The sequence below is a fragment of the Oncorhynchus mykiss genome, chromosome 3 (genome assembly GCF_013265735.2).
Source record: "Oncorhynchus mykiss isolate Arlee chromosome 3, USDA_OmykA_1.1, whole genome shotgun sequence".
In the NCBI taxonomy this organism is placed as follows: domain Eukaryota; kingdom Metazoa; phylum Chordata; class Actinopteri; order Salmoniformes; family Salmonidae; genus Oncorhynchus; species Oncorhynchus mykiss.
The window spans coordinates 38,887,734-38,900,338 of record NC_048567.1 but is presented as its reverse complement, the minus strand read 5'-3'; the positions used below and the strand labels follow the sequence as shown (position 1 = coordinate 38,900,338).

At 41.4% G+C, this 12,605-nt stretch overlaps 1 protein-coding gene across 24 annotated transcripts in view; it reads left to right on the top strand.

Annotated features, from left to right (window-relative positions):
* The window catches only part of LOC110519948 (E3 ubiquitin-protein ligase MYCBP2), a 344,395-nt gene that overhangs the window by 239,749 nt on the left and 92,041 nt on the right, over positions 1–12,605 (top strand). For 14 of the 24 annotated variants that reach the window (XM_036974061.1, XM_036974019.1, XM_036974053.1 and 11 more), the window contains 4 exons: positions 121–195; positions 1,444–1,677; positions 3,749–3,881; positions 8,049–8,174. In XM_036974061.1, coding sequence (XP_036829956.1) covers positions 121–195; positions 1,444–1,677; positions 3,749–3,881; positions 8,049–8,174 — 568 coding nt within the window. The remainder of the gene's footprint in view (positions 1–120; positions 196–1,443; positions 1,678–3,748; positions 3,882–8,048; positions 8,175–12,605) is intronic. The other 10 variants (XM_036974063.1, XM_036974059.1, XM_036974047.1 and 7 more) reach the window with 2 other exon arrangements.

The window sequence follows — 12,605 nt, the reverse complement described above, 5'->3', positions numbered from 1 at the left end:
AAATATTAATAATGATTTCTTCCCAAAAAAAAGACTTCAGCGCTTGTTCTCTCCCTTTTTCTCACACTTAAATGAATCCTCTTGCCGTTTCTTGACTTGTACTTACGATTTGTTGCTCAGAGTGTCTTTAACGCTAGCCAAGGAGTCAGGGATATCGGCTTTTTGTCGTGGACCCCCTTAACTATATTCCCACAGGTGAGTTGTGTGAAGGAGAGATGTGTATGGCTTGGCTGCTCTGTTGCTTTTTCATCCATCTGTTATTTCTACGTTTCCTATTGAAACCCCTCCACCTCTGTGAAGTTCTTCAATTTGAGTTATGGTGAACTTTGAGTTTTTAACCACAGTTGCATGACTTTCTGAGTAGTTTAATTTAAGAACACTGTCGTTCTACCTCCATTCCCCTTTAGGAATCAACTATTCATTCAAGGTCCATTTGTTATGCTATCTGCCCCGTGATAACTTTGTTCCCATTTCACGTGAAATTCAAGCTATCGAGTGAAATGGACATTTGTGTGTTGCATGAGGGTTAATAACAATGACACTAATATGTTACATGTGGCTTTTGTATGAAAGGGTAGATGACATATAGCCTACTGTATGTGTCTAGTACTCTGGCCCCAATTTTGTAATTTACATTTGACATTTTAGTAATTTAGCAGATGCTCTTATCCAGAGCAACTTACAGTAGTGAGTGGATAATTTTTTTCTGATTTTTCCCATGCTAACATTCATCTCCCTTTTTAGTAGAAGTCTACCCATAACCACACATCTATGAAACAATTGAAACATATTTCAGGCTTGCACAGTATGAAGTGATACATTATTTTAGTTGATGCATTTAGTCATACCTTTAGTCGTCACACTTTTTGAGAACTTTATGGCATTCAGGTGTTGCCAATGAAACCTGTCTTGTCCACTTTATGCCATCGAGACAGTATCAGCCCAAGTGCACTTGATGCTCATAGTGTGTCCTCTAAAAAAATCTGATAGTCATTGCTGCAGCATTGGATTTTTTTTTTGTACCTTTATTTAACTTGGCAAGTCAGTTATGAACGGCCGGTTGTGATACAGCCCGGGATCAAATCAGGGTCTGTAGTGACGCCTCTAGCACTGAGATGCAGTGCCTTAGACTGCTACGCCACTATGCTTTAGGTTTATGTCAACATTTGCTACAGAGAGTGAATCCTACTGGTTTTGTTGAACTGATAGCTCTTAGGACAGTACTGTAAAACTTTAATAGAAATTATGGGACTTTGATTATTTGATAACCTGAAACACTAGTCACGCTATATCGTCTCTCATAAGACACATACACACACAGTTGTCAGGAATCAGGATGAAAATATGACATCAAATCAGACAAATCCATCACTACTCTTCCATTGACTGTAGTCGTCTAACCTAGCCTGATTGGTATTAACGCCTGTCAATTCCCACTTGCAGGAGGCAGGAGGCCAATCGGAGCAGAGTGTTAAGGAGGTGAGCTCCAGCGGCCGCCCCTCCCAAGAGGCCCCCTCCATGCAGGAGCAGGACAGGGTGGGGCAGGGCGGCGGCCCTGGGCTTTATAAGGTAGTGAAGACGGGTCCCTCGGGTCACAACATCAGAAGCTGTCCAAACCTTAGGGGTATCCCCATTGGAATGTTAGTACTTGGGAACACGGTCAAGGCAGTAGGCGAGGTACGCACCCCCCCCCTCCCCCGCACATAAAAATAGGAAAATAACAAATGTGATGTCTTAAATTACTTATTGTGGTTGCCTTTAATTGATAATGAATCAATCTAGATTACTTAGTTACTATTTTGTAGTTCTTATACCCATTTGTTTTGTTTCACTCTTCTACTTTGAACTCTCTTTGCAAAACAGACAAGTTGTTGTAATGTCTTTTGTTTCCTCCCCCTTTTGCTTGTAAATTGGTTGACTTGTTTTGGATGTATGTACTTTACCATTGAAAGGGTGAATACATGAGATGCCTCTGGGTGTGGGTGTGTGCTCTGTCCTTTCTTTCAACATGTGCAGACTCTTTTCTTTATAGAACACACTCCAGTGGCTACAGCATTTTTATTTGTTTCCTTTTGCATTTATATATTTTCGTTCATTTTAATATATACTGAACAAAATATAAACGCAACATGCAAAATGTCAACGGTTTTACTGAGTTACAGTTCATATAAGGAAATCAGTCAATTGAAATGAATTAATTAGGCCCTAATCTATGGATTTCAGATGACTGGGCAGGGGTGCAGCCATGGGAGGGCCTGGGAGGTCATATAGGCCCACGCAGTTGGGAGCCAGGCCTAGCCTATCAGAATTAGTTTTTCCTCACAAAAGGGCTTTATTACAGACAGAAATACTCCTCAGTTCCATTAGCTGTCCGGTTGGCTGGTGTCACACCATCCCGCAGGTGAAGAAGACGAATTTGGATGTCCTGGGCTGGCGTGGTTACACTTGGTCTGCGGTTGAGGCCGGTTGGACATACTGCCAAATTCTCTATAATTACGTTGGAGGCATCAACATAGAGAAACAGCTCTGGTTGACATTCCTGCAGTCAGCATGCCAATTGCACGTTCCTTCAAAACTTGCGACATCTGTCGTGTTGTGACAAAACTGCACATTTTAGAGTGGCCTTTTTTTTTAGAGTGGCCCCAGCACCTGTGTAATGATCATGCTGTTTAATCAGCTTCTTGATATGCCACAACTGTCAGGTGGATGGATTATCTTGGTAAAGGAGAAATGCCCACTAACAGGGATGTAAAAACATTTCTGCAGATAATTTGAGGGAAATAAGATTTTTGTGCATGTGGAACATTTCTGTGATCTGTTATTTCAGCTCATGAAACATGGGACCAACACTCCACGTTGCATTTATATTTTTTGTTCAGGATAGTTTATTTAAACTATATTAGTTTATTTATAATTTGAAACGGATTCAATATTTTCTGTTTGCAAAAAAAATAAAATCCTTCACTATTTTCTGACATTGGATTCTTGAAATGATGAAGCCATACTGTACCTCAAATGAATCTTCTCTCTTACACCTTCTGTCCTCTTTTGTTTCTTGGTTGACTTTTTTAAACTCTCTAAAATTCCTTGACCCGGAAGTGCTGAATGGTGCCTACTTCCTGCTTGACCTCTGATTGGGGATGTGGTGTTGTCATGCTGTTACTAGAATGCCCTCTCTGAACCAATGGCTCCCCAGCTCTTTCTCATTGAATCTTTCCTCGATTCCCCACATCCTATCTCCTCGTCTCCTTCTCAACATGCATTGGAAAAGATGGTCTGAGGGGAGGAACCTTGATACTCCTCCAGTAGGGTTGAGAAGGTGGCAAGGAGATACTAAGCTACGAGGAATCATAGAAATACTTACTAAGTCTTGCTCTCACTCTCTACGCAGTGCAACCTCTGCATTTATTAACATTTCCACTTTCCATTTGTGTCCGTCTGTCTAAAGTGATGATTTTTTCAGGACCTTTAGAAAATCAAGACAAACATGAATTTACCTTTCAATATGATTAACTTTTAGAGTAAGTTGTTTAATTAATTATATTTAGCCAGTGATCTCTGCAAAATGCTGCTTTTATGAGAAATATTATAGCTACAATGCCGTATTTAATTGTTCTGAAGGAATGATGTGCATTCATGTATAGGGGGATTGTATTGTATTTGAGAGAATGGTGCTGTGTGCGTGTGTGGACTGCAGCATTTGTGTGTGTGCGTATATAGGGATAAAGAGCATTGTGTTGTGCGTCAGGTGGTAAACACGGAGGGGACGTGGGTGCAGCTGGACAAAAACAGTGTGGTGGAGTTCTGCGAGAGCGACGAAGGAGAGGCCTGGTCTCTGGCCCGAGACCGTGGGGGAAACCAGTACCTACGCCATGAGGAAGGTAAGAGCCTTTTAACTTAACTTACTCCTGTGTCCTTTTTATATTTTTGGATCAGGGTCTGTATTGGGCTTGGCTGTATAAATATTTTTGCCACAGCATGATTTTCAGGACTGTCCATAAAATAGACATTTGGAGGTTCAGTCCCCCCTCGCGGGAGCTGCAGGGGTGTGTGCCACGCCACTGCTTATAATTAACCCTAAGTTAACTATCTAACTCAGGACTCCAGCTATGCTTTTGGTTTTCTAACTTGATAGCTAAGTCGCTAGCTTGCAAGTAGGGATGCACATTTCTGTCAGTTTTGCTGCCGACTGACTGACCCTCATTTACCTGTTCAAAAAATGGTAAAAATTTTCCCAAACATTAAACACGTGACCAACAGAAAATACTATCAGAGATCTGTGCATATAATGATGAGATGCTTATGTTTCTGCCCTAACAATAGGAGTTGTCCCAAGGCGACAAGCTTAGGCCCCAAAAAAGCCCATAGAAACTCATTGGGCTTATTTTGGAAAATGTGGGGAGAGTGAAACCTATCACTCTGATACTATGAGTGCATACAAGAACCGGACATTTTCATTAAGAGCTTAATGAAAACATGCAAGAATAGCAAGCCTTTAGTCAAAAGGCCTATCAAAACCTCTTTAGGATCTGACCCTTTTTTTCCAATTTTCGCCCAAAATGACATACCCAAATCTAACTGCCTGTAGCTAAGGACCTGAAGCAAGGATATGCATATTCTTGATACCATTTGAAAGGAAACACTTTGAAGTTTGTGGAAATTTGAAATTAATGTAGGAGAATATAACACATTAGATCTGGTAAAAGATAATACAAAGAAAAAAACATGCATTTATTTTTGTTTTTCATCTTTGAAATGTAAGAGAAAGGCGATCCTGTAGAGGTGCACATGCAAGTCCTGTAATGAAGCAGACAATAAAACGCCATTTTCAAACATTTGCCCAAATGCAATTAGCGGAAAGCACTGTTTTAAACAGTGCAACTAATGCAAATAGTTTCATATGTGACAGAGATTAAAATATTTGTTCGAAATTTAGAAAGTTGTTCCTCTAAGATTCCTACTCTATGATGGGTTGCTAATATGACTAGGATTGTGCTTTTGGACAAGTTAATATGAAAACCAATAGAACAGGAGAGAAGTGCTGGTTATTGGCATGAGGAAGTTTTTATAAAATAGGTAAGCTATGCCTCATTATTTGAAGTAAACTCACAGCCACGCTCAAGGTCCTGAATGATATCATAACCGCCATCGATAAAAGACAGTACTGTGCAGCCGTCTTCATCGACCTGGCCAAGGCTTTCGACTCTGTCAATCACCGCATTCTTATCGGCAGACCCAACAGCCTTGGTTTCTCAAATGACTGCCTCGCCTGGTTCACCAACTGCTTATCAGACAGAGTTCAGTGTGTCAAATCGGAGAGCCTGTTTTCCGGACCTCTGGCAGTCTCTATGGGGGTGCCACAGGGTTCAATTCTCGGGCCGACTCTTTTCTCTATACATCAATGATGTCGCTCTTGCTGCGGGTGATTCTTTGATCACCTCTACTCAGACGCCACCATTCTGTATACTTCTGGCCCTTCTTTGGATACTGTGTTAACAATCCTCCAGGCGATCTTCAATACCATCCAACTCTCCTTCCGTGGCCTCCAACTGCTCTTAAATGCAAGTAAAACTAAATGCATGCTCTTCAACCGATCGCTGCCCGCACCTGCCCGCTGGTCCAGCATCACAACTCGGGATGGTTCTGACTTGGAATATGTCAAATACCTAGGTGTCTGGTTAGACTGTAAACTCTCCTTTGTCGTGGAAATGTCCTCTATTTACCAAATCATGGGAGCAAACCACACACACAAGTACACACTTTAATTATATGAGCTCTATCACAACCCTGTGACTCTCAGATTGATTCAGTGTCTCCCAGTGAATCCTCTGAGAGCCCCCTTACAATGCAACTGAGTTCCTTTAATAGCAAAGACACACATAGTCAGACAGCATAGACATAACTCATCGTTCAGCTTTGTCTCCTTTCCCAAACCCGTGAAACCATAAACCAAATCCTCCATATCAACAGGCATATATCAAATTGTCATTTAGATGCAACCAACTCTAAATACAACCTCCTGGACAAGCTCACGGAGAGGAGGGTGAGGCTATAGGTTAAGATAGAAACAACATAAGAGGGAGCATAGAATGATTCCAGACACTGCAACCTTCCTTTCCCCACTATGGGAAAGGTAGAGAGTGAAAGATATGTTTACACATGATGACACTTTGACCTCTCCCCTCTCAGCGGCCCAGGCAACTTAGTTTGACATAGAACAGATAACTGCAACCTCACCACAGAATTACACAAAAATACCATTCTGATGAGAATTAACTTACACACATTTGATGAATATAAAACATCTTACATATGTTACCAACAAATTCTGAATCTTCCCTAACACCTTCCAGACTCACGCCCAATTTTTCAGTTTTTGATTTGTTAAAAAAGTTTGAAATATCCAATAAATGTCGTTCCACTTCATGATTGTGTCCCACTTGTTGTTGATTCTTCACAAAAAAATACAGTTTTATATCTTTATGTTTGAAGCCTGAAATGTGGCAAAAGGTCGCAAAGTTCAAGGGGGCCGAATACTTTCGCAAGGCACTGTATTATTCACAAAATCCATTGGCTCCAGGTCATTTGCTAGGTAAAGCTCCGCCTTATCTCAGCTCACTGGTCACCATAGCAGCACCCACCCCTAGCATGTGCTCCAGCAGGTATATTTCACTGGTCATCCCCAAAGCCAACACCTCCTTTGGCTGCCTTTCCTTCCAGTTCTCTGCTGCCAATGACTGGAAACAAATTGCAAAAATCACTGAAGCTTTAAGCATCAGCTGTCAGAGCAGCTTACCGATCGCTGTACACAGCCCATCTGTAAATAGCCCATCCAACCAACTACCTACCTCATCCCATATTTGTTTTTGTTTTTCTGCTCTTTTGCAGAATATAGACTGATAAGCATGACGGGTCAAATGTATTTTCGAAGGTTAACCATTAACATCCCTACTTCAAAATCAAGCTTCTTGGTTACAGCATAGACAATAAACTCCATCTAGGTTCAGGATCCCTGCTGTATGCGTGCAACAAACTGCTAGGAGCCTTTTAAGATTGTTGTGTAACTTTGAGTTTAGTTGTCTGCCCTTGCAATTAGCAATGTTTGTTCGCGCTTGTTAGCATTTAGCTAGTGTCTGCAAAGGAATTTCACTAGTAATTTGTTAGCCTTTGTTAGCATTTTTTCAATAAGGTCAAACGTTTTGAATATAAATTACTTTCACATTTGGAAAGAAATAGTGCCCCTTGTGTGCACTGCCGGTAATACCGTATAGTTCCTGTAGCATAAAATATGGATACTGCCCAACCCTAGCCCGTATTCACAAAGTGTCTCAGAGTGCGAGTGCTGATCTTGGATCAGATTTACCGGGTATCTGGACAGTTGTAAGATCCTAATTCTTTAGGCTGAACCAGCACTTGAGATAATATGTCTCTAAATTTAACTTTGGTGTTAATCAAGTCAAATGGGAGAGTTGACCTAAAGAAAATTGAGTTGAGTATTTCGATCTCAATTTGGGATTGGGTTCTCTCACATCTCACTCATCTTAGTTTTGAAGTTACTTTAAGAATAGCCTGTCCGTCCAGTGTTTCCAGATTTTCTATTAAATATGCAATATGAGTGCAATATGAGTGAAATAGTTTTCCTTCCAATTTTTTTTGTTAAGTATGTTAAAAAGCTTTTCTGTGTTTTGAATTGTGTTCTGCGTACCCCAACAACAGAATGGTATGGTAAACAGCTGATTAGCCAGCTTCGCCAATGAGACGACCTCTGCCATAAACATGACGTCATGTTATATGAGGAAATGGCAAGCTTTTTTTTTTTAACTGTCTGTTTGAAATAAGTTTATTTGTTAATTACATTTTTGCTTTAGCCACAAATGAGTATATGAGGAGTCGGCTGCATTGTATGAGTTAACAGAATATATAAACTTTTAAAAGTTAGTTTTCACTGGACAGAAACTTAAACGAATATAACATGGATATGAATGGATGTTTTGGTTGCTGTTGTTGGTGGAGCTAACGTGTTCCAGCTCTGTCTCCTCTCCCAACAGAACAAACCCTTCTGGAGCGCGGGGCCCAGACCCCACCACCTAGCCCCTTCTCTGTCCAGGCCTTCAACAGGGCTACTGCAGCCAATGGGGCACAGGGCTTTGACTACGGTATCTCAAACAACAAAGGTGAGCATTTCAAGTTCATTTATGGAATAAGAGTTTATATGCAGTTTGACGCCCGGTTTGAGGTGGATGTCTGCTTTACCTTTTTTAATTTTCTACGTGGCTTGGTGGCTGGGCGGGAGAGGGATGCCTACACAGTTATACATGCACCTGTGGCTTGGTAGCTACAGCTGCTTCTGCTTTAGGAAAGTCCAGAACCTGGATCGTGGCTATGAGGCACAAAACTTAAGAAAATGGTCCAAGTGAAATGGGCAGGTAGTGTATCTATCCCAGTAGGAAATACTAGTTTTTGATGTCCGTTGCAAAGTGTTTTAAGACATGGTCTGTTGTGCTCCCAAATGAACAAAACCCAGGCTGCCTCACACGTAGGTAGGTCCCTAGCAACTGTCAATTCATTTAAAAAATATATATATACTTAGCAACTCTCCTTATAGCTCCTAATATGATAAGTTGTCTGACTAGTAATATTCTGACTTGATATACTCATGACATTGCCGGTGCAAGTCAGATTATTGGAGACACTCAGATTTATTGTGCTAGTTATAGTTATGCAGTCATAACTCAAGTGAGGATGTCAAAAATATTTATCTAATTTCGCATTGGAGTAGTTTCCTTTTCCTGACAAACCTTGTGGGCTCTCGGGTAGCGCAGCATCTCATTGCTAGTGGCGTCACTACAGACCCTGGTTCGATTCCAGGCTATGACACAACCGGCCGTAATTAGGAGTCCCATAGGGCGGCGCACAATTGGCCCAGCGGTGTCTGGGTCAGGGTTTGGCCAGAGTAAGCATTGTAAATAAGAAACTGATTTGCCTAGTTAAAAAAAAAAAAAAAAAACTTTATTTATGTATTCAGTGCCTTTAACGTCCATGATACATTTTCACTTTGGGTACAACACGTATGATTGACTGACTAGGGAACTGCTGAAGAGATGCACAAGTCTCCACTCACCACATACAGTTGCTCTTCATCAGTTCTTCTCTCACTGTCATTCTGCATCCACTGTCTTTTACTTCCTGTTTACTTCCTGCTTCTTATCTGACAATGTCCTGTGGGCTTCCTGGGTTCTCTTGAGCTGTGTTCAAATACCCATACTAACATACTATATACTACATACAGTTGAAGTCGGAAGTTTACATACATTTAGGTTGGAGTCATTAAAACTCATTTTTCAACAACTCCACAAATTTCTTGTTAACAAACTATAGTTTTGGCAAGTCATTTAGGACATCTACTTTGTGCATGACACAAGTAACTTTTCCAGATTATTTCACTTATAATTCACTATATCACAATTCCAGTGGGTCAGAAGTTTACATACACTAAGTTGAACGTGCCTTTTAAAAACTTGGAAAATTCCAGAAAAAAATGTCATGGCTTTAGAAGCTTCTGATAGGCTAATTGACATAATTTGAGTCAATTGGAGGTGTACCTGTGGATGTATTTCAAGGCCTACCTTCAAACTCAGTGCCACTTTGCTTGACATCATGGGAAAATCAAAAGAAATCAGCCAAGACCTCAGAAAAACAATTGTAGAACTCCACAAGTCTGGTTCATCCTTGGGAGCAATTTCCAAACACCTGAAGGTACCACGTTCATCTGTACAAACATTAGTATGCAAGTATATACACCATGGGACTACGCAGCCATCATACAGCTCAGGAAGGACACGTGTTCTGTCTCCTAGAGATGAACGTACTTTGGCGCGAGAAGTGCAATCAATCCCAGAACAACAGCAAAGGACCTTGTGAAGATGCTGGAGGAAACAGGTACACAAGTATCTATATCCACAGTAAAACGAGTCCTATATCGACATAACCTGAAAGGCCGCTCAGCAAGGAAGAAGCCACTGCTCCAAAACCGTCATAAAAAAGCCAGACTAAGGTTTGCAACTGCACATGGGGACTTTTTGAAGAAATGTGTTCTGGTCTGATGACACAAAAATAGATATGTTTGGCCATAATGTCCATCTTTATGTTTGGAGGAAAAAAGAGGTGGCTTGCAAGCCAAAGAACACCATCCCAACCGTGAAGCATGGGGGTGGCAGCATCGTGTTGTCTGGGTACTTTGCTGCAGGAGGGACTGGTGCACTTCACAAAATAGATAGCATCAGGGCATCAGTCAGGAAGTTAAAGCTTGGTCGCAAATGGATCTTCCAAATGGACAATGACCCCAAGCATACTTCCAAAATTGTGTCAAAATGGCTTAAGGACAACAAAGTCAAGGTATTGGAGTGGCCATCACAAAGCCCTGACCTCAAACCAATAGAAAATTAGTGGGCAGAACTGAAAAAGTGTTTGTGAGCAAGGTCTACAAACCTGACTCAGTTACACCAGCTCTGTCAGAAGAAATGAGCCAATATTCACCCGACTTATTGTGGAAGGCTACCCAAAACTTTTGACCCAAGTTAAACAATTGAAAGGCAATGCTACCAAATACTAATTGAGTGTATATAAACTTCTGACCCACTGGGAATGCGATGAAAGAAATAAAAGCTGAAATATATAATTCTCTCTACTATTATTCTGACCTTTCACATTCTTAAAATAAAGCGGTGATCCTAACTGACCCAAGATAGGGAATATTTACTAGGATTAAATGTAATTAATTGTGAAAAACTGGCCTCCCGGGTGGCGCAGTGGTTAAGGGCGCTGTACTGCAGCGCCAGCTGTGCCATCAGAGTCCCTGGGTTCGCACCCAGGCTCTGTCGTAACCGGCCGCGACCGGGAGGTCCGTGGGGCGACGCACAATTGGCCTAGCGTCGTCCGGGTTAGGGAGGGATTGGTCGGTAGGGATCTCCTTGTCTCATCGCGAACCAGCGACTCCTGTGGCGGGCCGGGCGCAGTGCGCGCTAGCCAAGGTTGCCAGGTGCACAGTGTAGCCTCCGACACATTGGTGCGGCTGGCTTCCGGGTTGGATGCGCGCTGTGTTAAGCAGTACGGCTGGTTGGGTTGTGTATCGGAGGACGCATGACATTCAGCCTTCGTCTCTCCCGAGCCCGTACGGGAGTTGTAGCAATGAGACAAGATAGTAGCTACTACAACAATTGGATACCACGAAATTGGGGAGAAAAAAGGGGTAAAAAAAAAAGAAATTGTGAAAAACTGAATTTAAATGTATTTGGGCAAGGTGTATGTAAACCTCCGACTTCAACTGTACTTAATGAGTATATACTACATGCTATTAGTTATTTTTAGTTACTGTAAACGAACGGTACCGTTTCAGTTGAACGTACTATAGCTTCGCCTGTCTACCGGAAGTTGATGCTGTTGCTATGCAACCTCTTGCTAGCTTTTTAGCATAACAAATGCTAAACATTTTATGATTTCGGTTGTGTTCATGAATTCAATCTGGAGTGCCAGAGTGCGCTCTGGGCTTTCATAAATCCAGAGCGTTGTCAGATTGTCCGTTGATAAATTCGGAGCTTTCAGAGTGCACATTGGAAACTGACCAAGGAGTAGGGTTGATCCGAGCGTTCAACTGCAGTCAAGTGCCCAAGCTAACTGGCTAACGTTGGCTAGCTACTTCCAGACACAAATGAGACAGAGAACACCTCACTCTGACCATTTTACTCGCCTTAGCAGAGCTGGTTAGGCTGTTTTCATGTTATCTAGAGCATTGTGACTGTAACTGTATTGTAATTATTTTTTTTGCCAATGTTTACTGATACTGGCCATATTCAACAGGTGTTGAGCATTCGTAAATTAATCAGTTCTGCGCGAAAGTGCTCTGAAATCGGGGTAGATAGCCAGAATGAACAATGTCCATTGAAACACACAACGACTAATCTACTTAGCTAAGAATGATGTGAATATTGATATATATATATATGAATATATATACTATGCGGTTCGTAAGGATAATGTAGCTAACAAACTTTCAAACAACATAACGTTTAACTTAACTTATTTGAAAAGTCAATACTTTATTACATTTGCTCAACATTTTTTCATAATTAGTTAAAGCAATGAATTTGTATCCGCTTTCGGCGGACTTCGGCTGCATATTTTCCACCATTTTCTTCAAATCTAAAAATGTTGTGAAGCCATGCCCATTTCATGATGGACCCTAAAAGCACGGAAAAGTGTCCACTGCATGGATACTTTGTATTTTGGCAAATTTAGTACGACATCCGGGAACTTCCTATATCCAAACTATGACCAATAAGCATAATACACTGCTCCAAAAAATAAAGGGAACACTTAAACAACACAATGTAACTCCAAGTCAATCACACTTCTGTGAAATCAAACTGTCCACGTACGAAGCAACACTGATTGACAATAAATTTCACATGCTGTTGCGCAAATGGAATAGACAACAGGTGGAAATTATAGGCAATTAGCAAGACACCCCCAATAAAGGAGTGGTTCTGCAGGTGGTGACCACAGACCACTTCTCAGTTCCTATGCTTCCTGGCTGATGTTTTGGTCAC